The 18238-nt window shown below is 45.4% G+C and overlaps 7 protein-coding genes across 7 annotated transcripts, besides 2 other annotated features; 3 read left to right on the forward strand and 4 right to left on the reverse strand.

Annotated features, from left to right (window-relative positions):
* Positions 1 to 59: 59 nt before the first annotated feature.
* On the forward strand, positions 60 to 1236 carry TSTA_002300 (uncharacterized protein; the record flags this gene model as incomplete). Its single annotated transcript, XM_002487773.1, has 2 exons — positions 60 to 999; positions 1121 to 1236. The coding sequence occupies 2 exons, from the start codon at positions 60 to 62 to the stop codon at positions 1234 to 1236; spliced, it is 1056 nt and encodes a 351-aa protein (XP_002487818.1).
* Positions 1237 to 2068: 832 nt separating this feature from the next.
* Positions 2069 to 2102: a sequence feature (AT_rich).
* Positions 2103 to 2561: 459 nt separating this feature from the next.
* Positions 2562 to 4583, reverse strand: TSTA_002310 (FAD binding domain protein; the record flags this gene model as incomplete). Its single annotated transcript, XM_002487774.1, has 3 exons — positions 2562 to 3697; positions 3753 to 4173; positions 4404 to 4583. 3 exons carry the CDS (start codon positions 4581 to 4583, stop codon positions 2697 to 2699), a joined length of 1602 nt encoding a protein of 533 aa, XP_002487819.1. The 3' UTR covers positions 2562 to 2696.
* A 2027-nt stretch (positions 4584 to 6610) lies between these two features.
* On the forward strand, positions 6611 to 8204 carry TSTA_002320 (uncharacterized protein; the record flags this gene model as incomplete). Its single annotated transcript, XM_002487775.1, has 4 exons — positions 6611 to 7325; positions 7497 to 7787; positions 7852 to 8045; positions 8121 to 8204. Exons 1-4 carry the CDS (start codon positions 6869 to 6871, stop codon positions 8202 to 8204), a joined length of 1026 nt encoding a protein of 341 aa, XP_002487820.1. The 5' UTR covers positions 6611 to 6868.
* A 381-nt stretch (positions 8205 to 8585) lies between these two features.
* TSTA_002330 (uncharacterized protein) lies at positions 8586 to 9836 on the reverse strand (the record flags this gene model as incomplete). The annotated part of the gene is made up of 3 exons (XM_002487776.1): positions 8586 to 9003; positions 9132 to 9592; positions 9654 to 9836. The coding sequence occupies 3 exons, from the start codon at positions 9834 to 9836 to the stop codon at positions 8586 to 8588; spliced, it is 1062 nt and encodes a 353-aa protein (XP_002487821.1).
* A 1181-nt stretch (positions 9837 to 11017) lies between these two features.
* TSTA_002340 (uncharacterized protein) lies at positions 11018 to 11992 on the reverse strand (the record flags this gene model as incomplete). Its single annotated transcript, XM_002487777.1, has 2 exons — positions 11018 to 11901; positions 11956 to 11992. 2 exons carry the CDS (start codon positions 11990 to 11992, stop codon positions 11183 to 11185), a joined length of 756 nt encoding a protein of 251 aa, XP_002487822.1. The 3' UTR covers positions 11018 to 11182.
* A 1032-nt stretch (positions 11993 to 13024) lies between these two features.
* Positions 13025 to 13044: a microsatellite.
* A 619-nt stretch (positions 13045 to 13663) lies between these two features.
* Positions 13664 to 15227, forward strand: TSTA_002350 (MFS sugar transporter, putative; the record flags this gene model as incomplete). The annotated part of the gene is made up of 2 exons (XM_002487778.1): positions 13664 to 13859; positions 13918 to 15227. 2 exons carry the CDS (start codon positions 13664 to 13666, stop codon positions 15225 to 15227), a joined length of 1506 nt encoding a protein of 501 aa, XP_002487823.1.
* Positions 15228 to 15525: 298 nt separating this feature from the next.
* Positions 15526 to 17231, reverse strand: TSTA_002360 (DUF895 domain membrane protein; the record flags this gene model as incomplete). The annotated part of the gene is made up of 4 exons (XM_002487779.1): positions 15526 to 15780; positions 15841 to 15937; positions 15989 to 17033; positions 17111 to 17231. 4 exons carry the CDS (start codon positions 17229 to 17231, stop codon positions 15613 to 15615), a joined length of 1431 nt encoding a protein of 476 aa, XP_002487824.1. The 3' UTR covers positions 15526 to 15612.
* Between the last annotated feature and the right edge of the window lie 1007 nt (positions 17232 to 18238).

Below are 18238 nucleotides of genomic sequence, written 5' to 3' on the forward strand. Positions count from 1 at the left end.
AATCGAACAATCCATACTTATATAATTTATATCCATCAAACGGGGAAAGCGATAGCTCCATGTCCAACCATACCTCACTTTCGGATGATATCGACAACACGGAAGACCAACCACCAGCGTATACAACATCACACCCACTACCTATATTAGCCACTGAAAAGTCGCTAGCATATGGGTCAACATCAGCACATACACAGGAATCGTCATCACGGTCAACACAGCCGCAACCCATCAAAAAACCAATAGCAATTCCCGCTGTGGATTCCTCTTTTGACGCTCCCTTCATACGCACCTATGCTCCGGTGTTGAAAGACTACAAACTGCCGCAAGAAGTCTTTCTCAGTTTTCTAGACCGATTAAATAAAGCAATATCAAGCAGTCCGCCGCTACAAGCGCTCGATGTCACAGGCGGAATATTGAATTCAGTTCCCATACTCTTTCCCTTGCACTGGATTGGATCCGCTGTTAGCGGACTCGCCAAATTGGGGAATACGGGGGTATCCAAGAGTCGCACGGACAGTTTACTCAAGGATGCGAATAGGGACATATTTGGCCCACGAGGTCTGAAGAGTGAAGTCGCCAGGTTGGATGCTCTTGCGCATATAGCGAAAATTCCTATCCTTGATTCGCGGGGGAAGGTCAGTCGTCAAGCACCGCTGTCACAACAACTATCCGCAGTGGAACAGCGGCCAGGAAGTTTTGGTGGTGCTAAAAAGGATGGGGAACTCAATACAGCAATCGATGCACAGCAAAGACGGATCCAGATCTTGCAACCGTGGATAGCGGACCTGGAATTTGATATTCTACCCTGGACGTCGCAGTCTAAACTAACTCGGTTTAACGAGACGCTCAAGAAATACAACAATACGGATAATCGAGAGCCGAGGGGAAGGAGGAGACGTGCACAGGATTCTAATCCGGATTTCAAGAATGGAGATGAGGCCCAGGACAATGAAGAAGGTGGCGATCCGTTCCGAAAATCTCTGTGGCTTATTATTCGTGAAATTTAGCGTGGAATAAGTTAGAAGGTGATTATATCGCGAAAAAATATTGCCTAGGGGTACCCTAAAGTCTAATTTACTCTACTATACCTAGGTAATATAACAGACACCATGTCTAGACAGTAGCCACTTAATTATGTCCATGGATGTGCTTAAAACTTCCCTACTTACATCCTCAAATCGTCCACAGGTATCAACCGCAATCGGTCCAGCTACAAATTTCGCACCTTTGTAGTTCAAGTTCGTTACGGTATTTGAAGCGCATAGCATCTTTGAATAAATCCAGACAAGATTTGTGCTCGATGATTGCAAAAATGAAAGTACCGAGTTCTGTTTTAGATACGAAGACATCGTGGCTTTTGAATCCTTGCTGAGACTGTGCATCAACATCGAAGCGATCCCGAGCGACTTCTATCGATTTTGGCACTTTCAAAGCTCGTGCTGCTCACCTCTAACTCCTCGACGGGACTAAAGTCCTCTCTGCTGACAGAGAGTATGATATTCTTCTTCTCGGAAGACATATTGATGGATTCTACCTAGGTATTGGAGTGGACAATGGTACCATAGAGTGATATGTGATGAAATAGATATAACTAACAGGCATGGTTTATATAATTCAGAATACAAAAGTGGGCGCAATGAGTCTCTGTATAGGGCCTATCCTTCAACATTAGTCACTTTACAGTATGAGCCAAAATTGCGAACTACATCAGATGAATAGTCATGTTAGAGTCATTGTATGGCAATTCCTATCTAGGGAGCTGATATGATTCATTGTTGGGACGAATGTTTTGCAACATATTAGGGTATAAAGACCTACGGACGTTTAGACAATCCTCTGTTGACATAGAAAATCTTACAAAGTAACAGCATCCTATTTCATTTGTGTAAAATATCTGAGGGATCCTTGAATTCGCACTCGACGATATCCACTAAGGCCACATCTCAAAGTTCTCCTTTCGCTTTAGAATTGCTCTCCAATTCTAAATCAAACAATGTATTGGTGGGAGATGGCCTCTTGACTTCCAAAATCCATTGCACAACAACCACGAAGACGTAAGTTGTAGATTTTATTTTATTATTTTATTTATTTATTTTTTTGGATAAGAAGACATCATAGTTTTCCATTCCCATCTCGCTTTGAGCGGGACAATTAAAGTCATCTTGCAAAACGCCTCAGTATATAGTCATCGAAGAGTCATGAAAGGGTTTATTTCATGAAGGCCGGGCTGTACTCGTTAGCTGTTGGGATGAATCTCTGGCCACATACGTCTGGGAAGATGCTCCGAAATCAGATGACGCGGCCCGGAAAAGCTATGGCAAGATTAGGCATGTCTCAGATTCCAGTATTCACACTTCGAACGAAGCAACTCAAGACATCGATGATGTAGTTGCTGTCCTACCTAGGTCATAGGTGGCATCGGATATCTCAGATCATACATGCATGAGGATACCGGTAGCCAAACGACTCTTACGAACATCCATGACCATGGGCCGTGGAGGAAACAATAAAGTAAATGTCCGCAAGAGTAACAAAGTACACCTAGGAGCGTGAATCTCGTGCGTCTGAAGCCGGGTAATTTCGCATTCTTTAAATCATTGATCTTGTTATCTTCAAAATTAGCATATAATATTACTTTTTGAATCGAGCGTACTATGTACATGGTAGTTAAATAGAATCGACGGTTATCTCATCTAACTTGGGTACGTCGTGTTGGGTGCCTGGCCACTCAGTTTGAAATAACCAGGCTCCAGATTTTGAAAGACTTGGTAGGGATCATATTTAGCTGACACACTCTTCAACTTGTTGAAGTTCTCTGTGCCGTATGATGGGATCACAGCTTGATACTGGCTGGCGTAGTTCATGTACAGGTACTCCTTGTACAACCCATTGGCCTTGGCGTAGGCAATTGTCTTGCTCGTGATGGCGCCGAGGATGTTGAGGATGAGGTTGTCATCTGCAATGTCTCCCCACATGAATGAAAGATTGAGCAGGAGAAGGTTACCGTCTGAGGGGGAAAGACCGAGGGCGTTGCCGCCGTTCTTTTGCATTTGAGTTGTCACGTCGGTGGAAATAACCTGCAGAACAAGGGCAGGAAGATAACCCGTCGCGTTGGCGGCACGGACTACCTCAGTCTCGAATGTCTCAACACAGTAAGCGATCATTTCCTTGGTCAAAGCGAAAGTTGCAGTCCAATAGCTCTCGCGCAGGCCGTCCGGATTGTCAACCTGAAACATGTCTGTTACTTCAGGCAGGGTGCGAACCTCCATCGTGTTTTGGTATGCTGGAATAGCAGTGAAGTTCTGGAAGATTGGCGGGTTGATGGTTGCGTTTGCGTATTCAAGGTCAGCAACGGCGAAAAACATGCCTTGAGTGTATGCCCAATTCATGATCACTGCCGATTTGGAGTCACTAGCAGCGTTCACACCGTAGTAATAGAACGCATCAATGGCCTCATCGCTTTGTTCGGGTAAATATATCAGCGAACCACTCCACAGAGAGCCCTGGACGTGAGTTCTGAGATCAAAACGAGTTACAATGCCGAAATTATTACCCCCACCACGCAAGGCCCAGTACAGATCAGGATAGGAGCTGACGTTTGCATTGACGATGATACCAGATGCGAGAACAACCTCGTAATTGACAACGTTGTCACAAGCCCATCCATATTCTTGAGAGAAGAATGATATACCGCCTAAGAAACGTCAGCGGTTGTAATTTGATTTGCCTAGAGTTTATCTCGAACATACCTCCCGTTGTTAGTCCTCCAACTCCAATAGTTGAGACTCGGCCTCCGATCACAGAAAGGCCATATGGTTCCAGATAGTTATAAACATCGACCCAGACATTACCAGCACCAACAGAGGCGACAGTCTGATCACTACTCAAAGTTATGTTATCCAAACCACTAAGGTCGATGCTGAGACCTCCCTGGATATTGGATGCGCCACTAAAGGCAGCATGCCCACCACTCTTCACGGCAAATGGACACGAGAACAATTCAGCCAAGAGCACCGCTGACGAGACATCGATAGGGCAGGCTGGCTTGAAGATTGATTTCGGAGTAACCTCCTCTTGCTGTTGAGACCAGAATGATTCTGTCCAATTGGAAAAGCTGGCCTCCCTGGAGGTAAGAGTTTGACTGGGAAATAATTTAACCAGGGCGGAAGTCTATGGTTGGAGACGAAGGATCAGTAAAGTCCTAACCGAACATTACGGTCAAAGTTAGACGCAGAGATTGAGGTAACTAGAGTCTAGTATCCTTGACAAAGATAGTACATGCCGTTCATGATCAGGTCAGAGTGACTGCATGGGCGCCACTAGCCTATGTATGGGCTTGGGGGCCGCTTTCCTGCAAGTGATCCCTGCAAAAAAACGGCAGCGAAATTGGACAAACTCACCAGAATAGAGCAGCCTTTCTGTGCTCGTGGCACCGTTGTGCTTGTAATGTTTAAGGCGGTAATATCGACACCGTTGGCCTGGAGTTGACGCAGAATGGCATCGGTGGATTGAGCCACAACGGCCTCTGTGACTAGACTCGCTGTCACCAATGCTGCCACCACTAGCCTTGCCACCCCCATTATTTTGCAGCTGTTTCAAAAGAGACGCCTGCCGAGAAAAATGTGATTGAGAAAGATCGTAGCTAGGACCGTAAAGAGAGATAACCCCCACGATGACTCTTGAGAGAAACAAATGACAGAGAACACAATTGACAATGATATGTTCCTCTCGACAGGTCCCGAAGGCAGACTTACAGAATATAAACGTTGCAAAACGATAAGCAAACATTGAATTCCTACTAAACACAAGCGTTCCTAGTAATTTATTAGGTGTTTGTCAGCGGAGATTGCTGGCTGGAAGCGGAGGGACACCCTGATTAGGCATATGTCCCTAGGGGAGAGTTGTAGTTTGTTTACGTCCTACTCTTTTACGTATAGCAATGAGTTACTGGGTTTATTTTCATATCGCTTACCATAGTAGATCAAGATGTTGGATGGGTGAGCCTTTAATTGCGTAAACCTGGAAGGATTCGGGGGCTATATTGCGGCGCAGTCAAGCGCAGATTCAAAGTGTGGACTTCCAAGATTCCAGAAATGAGCTTAATATGTCTGTATTATTATAGGTATCATTTGATCCAATCTTGCAGCAGTACGGAGTACCTGCGTGGAATACAATATCCATAGAGCTGGGCCGCATCTAGATCTTGATTCCTGTCATGCAGTTACATGACCGAAGAGATACGATAATATGGAGTTATGGACCCTGGTAGGAAAGCATACCTTAATTGGTCCGTTTTTGCGCTGCTAGTCTCGAGTCCTTGCGTTGTTAAGGGGCCTTTAAGTATCAAAGTGGCATGTCTGTGCTTCGACGGACCCCATTAGAGCGTCTCCATCGTCGTATTTTTCCCGCTCTTAAGCCTATGCTAACCAATACAAGTAACTAGTGTTGATTTCAGAAGCCTATGGCGTGAACTAAGTTAGTGACCGCTGAGTGGCACATTCCCAAAAGTCCCCGGCAGCGGAGGAACCGGGTTAACAGTATCTTGAAGTCCTGCACTCCGTACTCCCTGCGCACGTATTTGTCCGTGAACTGTGTTGGGTATATTCGTCATAAAATGTCTTCAAGACATATTGTATTGCCGCCTGGATCCGAATTATCCAATGTATTTGGAAAGGGGCGGGGTAGGAAAATATGTCAAGATGAACACGTGCAACACTAGCGAATTGAGATCCTGTCTAAATGATAATGACAGTGCTAATTGATGGCGGCCCGAAGCGAAAGGAGATTCCAGCCACTGATGAAATACACTCGATGTACCGAGTATTTGTGACAGGATACGGACATTCAAAACATGTCCCATGAGATTGTGAGAGTCGAGACCAGGTATGGATCACTTCTTGATAGTTACGTAGCACATAAATAATACAGACAGAGTGGTGCTTCGGAAACCTCTTGCAGCAATCGCAGCGTACTCCTAGGGACGTCCAGTTTGCAACATTGAAGATCTTACTTTCCTACCTGCATAAGCGAGGATTAGAAGAGGGGTACGGAGGACGGGATGTGATAGATCGTGAGTACTGAAAGACATGACGGACAGTCCGAGAATTCAAGATATTTGTGATTCAGAATACGTACTCCGTACAGACTAGACCGTTATCAGCATGCTATTTATTCTTCAACTTAACCTGTCCACTAACATCCGATCCATGCCTTAACTGATGAAACTATCGCCGCCCCAAATGGACCGATGTTGACGCTAGCAGCTTTTAGTGTGAGATATCAGTACTAGCTGTTCTGCAGCACTAGGGTGCATATTTTGTCAGGCTGGGATGTGATGGAGGGGGTGGAGTAGTATTCTGCAGTCCTGCTGCAAGTTGCCTGTCGCAACGGTGTGTCTGAGACTTATTACTTTCACATTTCATGTTAAAGTTCTGATTTTGGAGGGTATATCGGCGTTGTTTCGTCTTATTGAGTTCGCACGTTCGTGGAATTTATGGTTCGTCTCGAAAGGAAAGCATGTTCATGAGGGGCCTTTGGTGCTGGACGCCATTGTGGGAACTGTCAGAACTATCTGTCACAAGGACCAAATACTTGTTAGGAAAATAGGCAACGGATCTTCGGCCTCAAAAGTCTATCTTGACTGGCTAGATCGACGCGCCGCCCAAACGTGCAACGGATATTTGTGGTTGCAACGCGGCTCAGTGAGGAAATTATCGCCTTCTACCAGCAGATTGAAAAGGGTTTGAAAGATAGGAGGACAACAAACACGTTCCGAGGTTGCGGACGGTGGAGCCGGTGGTGGAGGAGGGTGTAACAAACGAAAATCTTTCGAAATCAATAGAGAAAGAGACATTGAAAGGTCCAAATGTCTTCGACAGCAGCGATCTTGTTGGTATCCGAGGACCAGGTGCTTTCCACCGGATATGCAACCATTGCTATGACCACCGCATTCACGATTGCGAGATTCGCGGTTCGATGGACGCAACAGAAAAGAGAATTCCAGATAGAAGATGGCATTTGCTTATTTTCATGGGTCGCATTCCTTGTCATGGCGATATTGTATATCGTCGTGACACCGGTGTTATTCCGAGTAGATACGGCGATATCAACGGGAGAATTATATGCAAACCTCATGAAAGATGCGTTATACGTTACCGAAATCTTCTTTGCCAATACAATGATCTTCTGGATAGTGCTTTGGTCGGTCAAACTGAGTTTGTTGTTCCTCTATCGAAGGCTTTTTGTGGGTTTGCCGGATCAAATGAAGTGGTGGTGGTCGGTTTTGATATTTACAGTTCTGGTCTGTGTCCTTGATCGAATCGGTTTGCTATTCTCATTGAGCTAACTGTCTGGACAAAGATGTTCATTGGATGCGTGATTTCGAACTTTACTTCCTGCCACAGCATGCATGCTTGGTTCACTCCCGGTAAGTATTGCAAACGCCTGCAAATGAGACATATGAGCAAATGGAAACTAACGTATTTTATGCGTAGGTGAATGTTCCACTCACCGGGATGCCGTCGCTCAAGTCGCAAGTCTCTACTTCTCCTTCGCCGTCGATGTGATTACCGATCTCATGATTATGCTTCTCCCTTGGAAATTGATTTGGCTGCTTCGCCTCCCGTTCATGGAAAAGGTTGCGCTCGGCGGTGTGTTTGGTGTAGGACTTGTATGCGTGATAATGGCGATTGTGCGTACAGTTTCAGTTGGAATAGAGTCTAGGAGCGACAACACACCCTCGAGTTCATGGTTGATGCTTTGGGGATTGATTGAGACTGCGATAGGTGAACCGTCCTTTGAACACCCCTCTCTAAGCAAATGTAAGTGTCCGTTCTAATACTTATCCAGCTGTTGTCGTTGGGACACTACCTGCCTTTGCAATATTCTTTCGGCGCCAACAACATAGCAGGCGCTATGGGAGCTATCCAAATGGAAGCGATCAAAGGGATCCGACAAGGAGTTTTCGTTCAGGCAGCGATAGAGCCTATCACCCTTCACAAAAAATCAAATTGAATACGATTAATGTTACTAGGACATTAGTAGTAAGTTAATCATTTCTTCCATACTTGATACTATAGGCCAATTGCTGACTTACTGACTTGTTCTACTCTTGACAGATTACACGATCCTCGCATTCCAATGATAATGATAATGACATGGATATGGATGAGGATCCTTTGCATAATTCCTATCCGAGATAGTTCAAAAATAATGGATATTGGTCATCATACTGTATCGTTGCTGATACCTGTACAAGAAGGAAATGCCAGCATATGAGAACATGGTTTGCAGTCTGTTTTTCTCCGCATGAATATGATATCTAGCATGGGTGGTAGCGTTCTTAATAAATGATAGATCAATATATGGAATATATTCTCATAACCATCTCAACGGTTAGAGCATTCTGTACCTATTTATCTAGGTATACTTGTCTAACATTTTCTGACTCTCTCGCTGCGCTCGAGAGGACAACTTGCCTGTATTGTATTTCAGTCAACTTGACGGACCGTGAATCTTTCGTCAAAATTTTTCATGGACTTCTTGTTCAAGACTGCTCCGACCCAGTAATTGCCCTGTTTATCTTATCCATGGAGATCGCTCTTGTTCAGAATGTCCGAATGGAAATAGCTAGGTTTACCGACACCCTTTTTGTTGCGCATATTATGATCCATGGTCCCTGATTTCGCCTTTGCTTCTGTCGTGTTTGTTGGATGAGTTACGGCTGCTCTGAAATCAATAGCTGACTGAAGCCTAGCGCTTGCCCAGTTAACGAAAAAGATATGATGGCCGGCTCGATCTCCTAGGACAGGAAACCTACTCCGGACGTTTGGCGTCTGCAAAAGGTTCGCAGTAGTCATTAGTTGCTCCGAGTCTCCTAAGATTTTGTAGGCCTTTCGAATGGCAGTTGCAGTTTGTCCGAACCACTTCCCGGCTATATCCTTGGGAGGCATTTGAGCCACGTAGGGGAAAGTGGCATTCTGAATGTATGCGCGCTGTCTTCTAAGTACTGCAGGATAATGTTGGCGAAGATCGAGAGAACCATGAATACAAACATTGCGATACGAAAAACTCATGTGCGCACAAGCAATGCCAACCAGGTACTCTTTAATCATGTCCAACTCACTAACCCAGCGGGTTCGATCAGCAAGCGTGGGACACCTGAGCTCGTACCAAAGTATTCTAGGAAATCAGCATCAAATCCTGCCAAATTTGGGACCTGACGGCGTTTACCAGCTAATACTGCTGACCACGCTCTAAAGATCTCCGCCCACCCAGATACATCGCTCATTGTATGAGGCCAGGTGAGTGACACTAGTGTCCCATCGGTAAATCTAACCACATGAAGGGATATCTGAGGAAGATTTCGATTGAGATAGTCTCCGAAAGATGTTGGACGATGGGCGGGACCAGAGAGATACCGATACTGTTCGACGCCGGACTGTGCAGACGGATAACATGTTGATTGATGCAGATTCGATGCTAGCGGATGACCTCTCGTGGACATATCAATGTGGACCTTGCTAAACTCTACCACTGATTCGCCCTTCGAGATTTCGCTCACAAGGAAAACATGGAGGAATGGACGATTCTGTAACTGTTACAAGCAGTTAGCCTTTCAAGCGTCATATTTAAACCCGCGTAGTATTTACGCCTCGATGTAAGTGGCCACCTATCTTTCTCCAGCGGTCGTTTTTTATCAACCTGATCAGGGAGTCTCGAAGCATATCCGCATCGAGATCATCGTCAAATTTCAGCGTCAAGCACATGACCATGCTCCTCCGTAGCAGGTGAGTGTTGTCGAAGTAGTGCAGGGGAATCATTTGCGGACGCATGACGGCAGACACTTACAGATGCCAAAGGATAAATGATACTGAACAGAGAGGAAGATTAAGTTGTAACTTGAAGAGCTACTGTTATCAAAGGGCTTCCTCAAGCTGAACTGTAAGAAGATCTTGTATGTCCTGGTCTATTCAAGAGACATGGGGGCCTCCTTTCGATGCTATCCTTGCAGTAATGAATCAAAAACAAGTGAGGAGGCAGGAAATTCTGGACAAAGAAATTAACTATAGGATATTTCTTCTCTGGTTTAGGAGATTTGACTCTTTCAGCACTATCATGACGACTAATCATGACTGAGGTCGTTTTGTTGTGGAAAATTACAACTTATAATGTCAGAAGCAGTTTTGAGCATACATCAAAGCATAAATTATGATTTCTTTTTGATATAATTTCTAAGTAACTACCAAGGTAGGTAATGAAAAAGTCCTAAAGTTAAAGAAATAGTTAGTCCTATAAGTTATTCACATTGAGCAATTCTTCTCTGGGATATTCATCACTTTAACCTTTCTTGTATAATCTAATGCCTATCAAATAATTGTTAGTAAGATTCATTACTGAAGTTTTCCCTTATTCAAAGCGACAGTGAGGCGGTACCTGTTGGAGTATTTTCTAACCTTCGATTAATCGACAATCCTATCTCATACTTGGGTGCTGAACTTGAACAAGTTGCTTCCAACACCGTAAATGTTTCCAACCAACTCCTATTACAAGTCATCTAGGTGAAAGTTAGCAATAGTGGATCATTCCAATGGAGGGAATGATAGAGCTTTAAATGCAGATATTGGGATCATCTATTGCTGTGATAACATTCTATCCTGGCATGAAATGGCCAAATTACTGAAAGGAATCCAGCAGACAGCACAGCCTTTGTATAATCAAGTCCCAGTATACTTGCCACTACTCGTGTCACTCCTTTTCACAGTTTTCTATACTTTGCAAGTATAGTGCTGTCACCTCCTCCCTAGTACCGTTGAGGCCCAAACTAAGGTAGCAGATATCACTAGGACCATTATCAATACCAATCAATGACTCGGATACTATTTGATTCTTGTAGACTTCAAAGACAAGGAGAGACCATGCACAAGAAGATCGTATTGCAATAGTCCTCAGAAACTGCCAAAACATTTTAGCAGGACAGCTATGCCGCTTGGGATACAGCAGAAATCTCTCCGTACCACATCATCACTACAGAAGTAATAAAAGACATATCCCCCGAAACACGTCATTCAAAAACCAGTCCTTTTCCTTAAACTTCTTGGACATCAAACTTCGTGGAAAGCTACAGCCAGGACTTGTAACACAGTGACAATTGGAGTAGCGTCCCAGATTAGACTTGCCTCTAAGTCTCAATCTGCAGAATATCGAATCCAGAGAGGCGGCGAATCTCCCTCAGCTTGTCGCAAAGGTCAGCACGCTCAGTTTTTAGCTTCTCGACCTGCAACTCGAGGTTCTCATTGTATTCCTTGAGCTCCCAGGCTGTTTGCTCCTGTGTATTGGACTTTTCCTTCAAAGCTTTCACCTCCTCATCAAGCTCAGTATTACGGGTACGAAGTATGTGTAGATTTGCAATGTGAGTTTTCAGAGTCTTGATGGCGGGTTCGAGGTCGTCGGTTGGATGCTCCGAAGTCGACATGCGCATCTCGTCTGGAACATCCGTCTGCGTTGCTGAGTTCTGTCTCTGCTTTTGTGAGGACTTGCTAGATTTCTTTCGACGTTTGATGGGGGAGCCCGAGGCCGAGTTCTTTTTGGGACTGTCGATTATCACTTGTGGTGGCGATGGAGGCTTAGAGGTACGGTGACGTTTAGGGGTCGTGCTTGTGGTCGCTTTTGGGGTAGCCTCAGAGCTCTTAATTGCGCTGTCACTGGTCTGGGAAATTCCTTTGACGGCTGGCTCTTTCGTGGTCGAGTCTTTGGGATCATTGAAATTAAATGAGATGACTGATGAAGAATCTACATCCATATCTGCTAACAGCTGTGTCCCGTGCTTGCAATCTGGACACTGCCAATTGGATGAATCTTGCGAGCTCAAGGTCTCCTCGCATTTGAGCCATGCGCAGACTGAGTCACAGTATCTGCCACACGAGGTACACTCCAGGAGAAGCTCCTCGCTACCTTTGCAGATGTAGCAGTGCTTGCCTACTAGGTGCATGTATGTAAAGTGTCAGAGACCTGCCTTCACCAATGACAAGCTTTCAGATATCAACAGAAGAGTCGGTCTTACTCACCTGAGGTTGATTTCTGGCCCATAGTGCTTCGAAATTTCCTCCCTCTTTGATAATTGCCTCGAAGACTGTAGGAAGGCTGCCGTACCTAGGTTATGTATGATGTTGCCATTCAAGAGATAAATGGAAGATGAATACCAAGCGGGGTAGTCTGATAGATGGAAGGTGAGCGATACCTAGCAGACAAAGAGGTAAAATTGTAAAATCACATGCACTTGAAGTGATTTATATCATGAAATGTTTGCTCTGTTTGCTTTGGTGACTTATTTGTTTTTGTATAACATAAAGTGGCAGCTTAAACTTCAGATAGGGCTTCTCTGAACACGTGCATTGATTACTTTTTGTTCTGGGCGCCAACCTGGAATCTTTGAAATGGGAGGTATCTCAACTAAAGCCCCTAATATATACAAATTACCTGCACTCGCCGCTCTCGAAAGACAGGAAAGTAAGTATCTAGGCAAACATGGTACAGAGTACTCTAGCCATAGCCTATAAAGAGGAAGGGGCAACAGATTGAATTGCTAATGAGATTGTAACCAGCTCTACCTGCGTATTTGGAGCCCCGTTCCAGTCTCTCTACTCCTTCACGAGTAGGATTACGGCGAATGAACATTATGGAAGACAAGCATTGTGTCAGGATTGTGTTAGATAAACCGGATATCCAGCAAGACAGTGTCAGATAATTCGGATATCCGGAGGCAGTAAAAGGAAGTGAACAATCAGAAGCCCTATCTTGTAGCCCCCAAAATTTACCCCTCTTGATGACTCACAAATCACCCCGCCAAAAGTGTCTATAAAGGACCTGGCTTTGAAACCTGAGGGATAGACAGATACAGAACTCAATACATACAATCTTGCTAGTCACTTCTTTTCTTTGATCCTAGTAAAACACTTTTCAGGATTGGCCTGGAATAAACCGACTAATCCGACAGATTGTCAGGATGCACTGAATACTTAGATAGCCCTAGCCCTAGCCCTAAAACTTGAAACAGCCAATCAGAAGTTGCTTATTCCGATTGGCCGGAAGAAAAACAAGCATTTCAAGCCTGAGGGCTAAGGCTGCCATCGGTAAGTGGCATCTGCAGCTCGTTTTCTTCTTAGCAATGCCATTGTAGAGAATAGAATATGTCGCTCTGCTATGATGTGATTCCGTACTATATAAGTATCAGCAGACCATTTCCTAAGAGGATAAAACTTCCTGTTAGCGAACAGGTGAATAAGCAGGTATCCACCTCCCCGGGCCGAATTGTTCCACTTTGCTCTACTCCGGACGAGCTGGAAAAGTTATCGGCAGATACGGCACCCTGGCTTCATCAGCACTCCACCCTTTTTCATCTTGTGACTGGCTTCGTCTGTCCCTCTTCTCCGCTCAATTATTCAGGCGTACAGTCACCGCATGGCGGGGTATGTTGCAAAAAAGGGCAATCAGGGACGAAGGCAGCTAGCCGGGGAAAAAGTTTGTCAACAGATCTGATTATATCCGGACATGGCTTCCCACTTTGTTTCTTGTCTCTTGTTGATTTTTTTCCTCGTCAATTTCTCCACACTCTTGGTAATTGAGAATTGACCTTCGCCTTCAGTGGTGAGAAATAGCAACAATGGCACCCTTCATGGGCCTCAGAGGCTCTCGCCTCAATGTAGCCACTATCTTGCTGGTTGTGCTTCCAGCATACATGTGCTTCGGATACAACCTGGCTGTTGCGGGAGGGCTGCTCACAATGCCGTCTTTTATTGAGCAGTTTCCAAAGATGGATACTGTTCATAATTCGAGCAAATTCAACTCCAATGTTCAAGGTATGCATTGTCCTTTCCAACTGTTAGAAGATTGTTACTGATTCAGCCTTGTCGTTAGGCACCGTCGTCGCATTGTTTACCGTCGGAGGTATGCTAGGAGCATTGTCCACCATCTTTGTGGGTGATATCTTGGGCCGGCGAAGAGTCATATTCATTGCATCAGCCTTGGTCATCGTCGGCTCTCTTCTCATGTCGTCCTCATATTCCTTTGGACAGTTTATTGTAGCTCGACTCGTTCAGGGATTCGGAACTGGCGCTACAACTGCGACTGTGCCTGTCTGGCAGTCAGAGATATCAGGCACATCGCATCGCGGATCGCACGTCGTTACTGAAGGACTGTTCGTGTCGGTTGGTATAGCGGCCTCTCTCTGGATCGATCTGGGATTTTCTTTCATTGACACGAGCTCGGTATCGTGGCGTGTTCCTTTGGTCCTGCAAACCTCGCTTGCAATCTTCGTCATGATATTCATTTTCCGGTTACCGGAATCACCTCGCTGGCTGCTAGGTAAAGGCCGCGCTGAGGAAGCACGCCAGATCTTGACTATTCTTCGTGATGTTGATCCCGATGACGAAGGTGTGCGTAACGAAATCGCGGATGTTCAAAAGTCGCTGGAACTAGTTTACAATGTCAGCCGCTGGGATATTGTGAAAATGGGAGAGAAGCGCAATGTGCATCGGCTAGCACTGGGAATGACGAGCCAGTCATTTGGACAACTCTGCGGCATCAATTCTCTCACTTTCTATGCGACCGTCATCTACGATCAGCGGCTGCACATGGGAGGTACTGAATCACGCGTTTTGAGTGGTGCCATGGTTACTATCCAAATTATTGGCGCCCTCGCCGCTGTATTTACGATTGATCGCTTTGGTCGTCGCCCTCTCATGCTCACAAGTGCGACGGGCATGTGTATCTCAATGGCTGTTCTTGCCGGTACAAGCTCGACAAGCGATAATCACGCGGCCCTCATAGTCGCCGTGGTTGCTCTATACGCCTTCAATTTGTTCTACCCCTTCGGCTTCCTTGGTGTCCCATTTCTCTACTCGACAGAGGTAGCGCCCCCGCATCTACGCGCAAAGATTAGCGGTATCTCCAACTGTATGACCTGGTTGTTCAACTTTGTCGTTGTAGAGGTTACACCCACTGGCTTTGAGACAATCGGTTACAGATATTATATCGTTTGGGCAGTTATCAACTTTGCCATTGTCGCAACAGTTTATTTCTTTTTTCCAGAAACGAATGCGAGATCGTTAGAAGAGATGGATGAGATTTTTATGGAATCACGCAATATCTTCGACGCGCCGAGAATAGCGCAGCGCTTGCCGCGGAAATTGCATTTAGAGGATGACTTTGACGAGGGTAAATACTAATTTTGAATGACAGAAAATGCAAAGGAGAAATATAGGTATTATTATCCACAATGAATGTCCATTGAGTATATCCATACTAGACATGTATATATTTTATAGCTAAATGTCTTTGTTGCCTCGACTTGTCCACATTACATGTAATCAATGATACCCTGGCACGTTTAACAATCTTTCATACAGACACACGATAGATCTGGTCCAGGGTCGAGCTTAATAAGTGAGTATATCTGCATTTCTGAATTCGGAAACATTTAGGGTTAAGCTCTTATCTCTAACTGTCTATTCTTTTTAATCTAAGTGGCCTAATATTCACATCATTTCAGCATAAGCACATTATGCATCTGCCATCTTCCGCAAGCCATACAGCACAAAATTTGTAAGCGGCTTACTCCGAATCTCTCAAAGCCTGTTCTCGCTCGACCTTTGGATCTCCCTTGGTCACTCCAATCTCCTTGACGACCAGCCAAGCTGGGAAGAGAGCAACAGCCCAAAGACCAAAGTTCAAGTAGATGTCGCCGATAGCACCCATAATAGCAACACTGGACAGACCGTACTATGTATTGGTTAGCATACCGCATTGTTGTACGATTTCCAGATCTGTTAAATGACTTACGCTGACAGCTTGAGCAGCAGATTCGGTACCACGAAGCAGACCTGCAATGCGGATGACTTCTTGCTCATCCTTGGCCAGGTTACCGATGACAAAGTATCTGCGCATGTTAGCATCTGATAATCGCCTGAAGATCAAATTGATGACTTACAGGTACATATAATTGACTTGAAAGCCAATAACCCAGAACAGAAACAAGGCGAATCCAGACCCAAATCCTGAATCCACCCAGTCATACGTTGGATGGGTGTGATGGTATCGTGTGACGAGAACCGTACCCCAGATCCACCATGCTCCTTGCAATCCCACGACAGCGACAAAGGAAGTTCTGGCACGAGTCTTGAGGGAGATGCGTTTGTTGTCGAGATACGCACCGAGGACGTTTCCAGCGACTAGTGCTACAATACCGGACAGGAAAGAGCCGAGTGCGCGTGCTCGAACAGAGAACCACAGTCCCTGGTATGTAAACATGACGGCTTCGCTGAATACAGCTTGAGAGATGAGCGGGACGATCAGCAAGAAATCACGACTGAAAAACAGCTTGGCGACTTCTTTCAACTCCGTGGTCCAACTTTGATCGAAAATCCTCAATCGAACTGGCAGTCCATCCGTTCTTTGCACTTTTTTCGGTGGGGAGAGGAATAGCCCAACAAATGGAGCTAGGGCTTGGAGTGCAATGAATAACTCAAACACTGTATACGATACCTTTCCAGCGTGGTTATCCTTTGCGTTGATTCCGAGATTGACGGCACCTCCAAGAATCTGGCCAGACACTCGAAAGCTGAGCCAGAAACCGAGGAATTTTCCTTGGTTGTATGGCTCCGGATACGCGAGTGCAATAGCTGCTTCCGCCATCCAAAAGATCCCAGCAGAGAGACCGCAGACTGCAGCACCGAAGAGGACAAGCCACTCCGTTCCGTATCGGTTATGGGTATACAGACCGGCAGCAAAGGGCGCATACCCCACGGTTCCGAGGATGAATGTATATTTTATGCCGATGTACTTGACGAGAACAGTCCCGAAAAGGCAAGAGACAACCATGAGACAGAAGGTGAGGGCATTTGCGGTGTTGACAAGGTAGGGTTTCTCGTCACCGCCGCCGCCGAGGGAGTTCATGGCACCCCAGATTCCGGGGGCGAGGAAGTTGCATATTCCCAGGATGAGAGCATTGTAGAAGGTCGAGCGATACCATTTGACTGTATCGACAATTGTCGTCAGTAACTCAGTGAACTTTCAACTCAATAGCAACGATATTCGGTCGGATTTAACTCACCTGGATATCTCTCCTTCCCGGAGCGGGCAGCGAGCTCTTCATCAATGGGGTGAGCTGCTGTAGTAAGAGAGGCCTCTTTGTCGCTGGGACTCTGCCCTGGCTTTTCCTCTATTCCTGTCATTATTCCAACGTATCCGAGACTCTCTAGCGGCTACTACTGAGGGTCGTGCTATACCGAGATGAGGTCGAGACAGGGATGCAGAATGCCTCGTTTATATATTCATAAACTCCATTGAGATATCTGGAATCAATCGAAATTTCTTTCGGTGTTTGAAAATCTGTACAGAGAGTAAAAAAGTGGATCGTCGACTGTACGTATATCTTCTTCTTCTTCTTGGTGGTGATACTAAGAGTATCACGCCATCGGGGCCCCGGATGTGCGAAAGATGATGCTATTTCGTCGTTTTGTGTTGTCAAAATCCAACCACTCACTCGGTCAGTACAGCCTCTTATCTGATAATTAATCCTTGCGATCGTCTTAACTCGGCTACTGAAAGGGGAATGTGTACCCCTCTCGATAGCAAAAGCTAGCCCTACATTTGCTGGTCCCAATAGTCAAATCTGCCATCTACCGCCAGACAAGATTGATTATGGAATGAAGCACGCCATGTGCCACGTTTATTCCTTATTGAATTGAGTTTTGAATAAGCCACATAATCAGAAAATGTAGGCGACTGGTTTATCACAACGGCGTTGACCTTTTAGCCAGATATTCTTGACTCTGTTCTGCTGCGGTCACGGGTCAGCACTTTAGCTGCTACACCGAGTCTATTCTCTTGCGATATCGCAGTCGAGGTCCACTAAATTCTATACCTAGGTATCTCTGAAGACGAACCCTCGGGATGGTCAAAGGACATCCTTGTGCCATGTCTGTAGGTAGAAACTAAGTGGTTTGGATTACACCCAGAGGTAGCTCGGCTTGCTACTTCTACAATTCGGTAAAAGTTCCTCTTTACCAGATGATTTCTCGGCAAACCTACTTCACTCCAATAACTACATAATGTTTAGGTTTGGGGGCTGCTTGATTCTACGTAAGCCTTGATCAATTACTATGTTTGCCTGAAGATTTTCCTGGAAATGTTTTAAACACCCCCAAGATGGGAGAGCGTCCATAGTACCTGGGGTAGG

The sequence above is a fragment of the Talaromyces stipitatus genome, genomic scaffold, assembly GCF_000003125.1.
Source record: "Talaromyces stipitatus ATCC 10500 scf_1105507295517 genomic scaffold, whole genome shotgun sequence".
Lineage (NCBI taxonomy): Eukaryota > Fungi > Ascomycota > Eurotiomycetes > Eurotiales > Trichocomaceae > Talaromyces > Talaromyces stipitatus.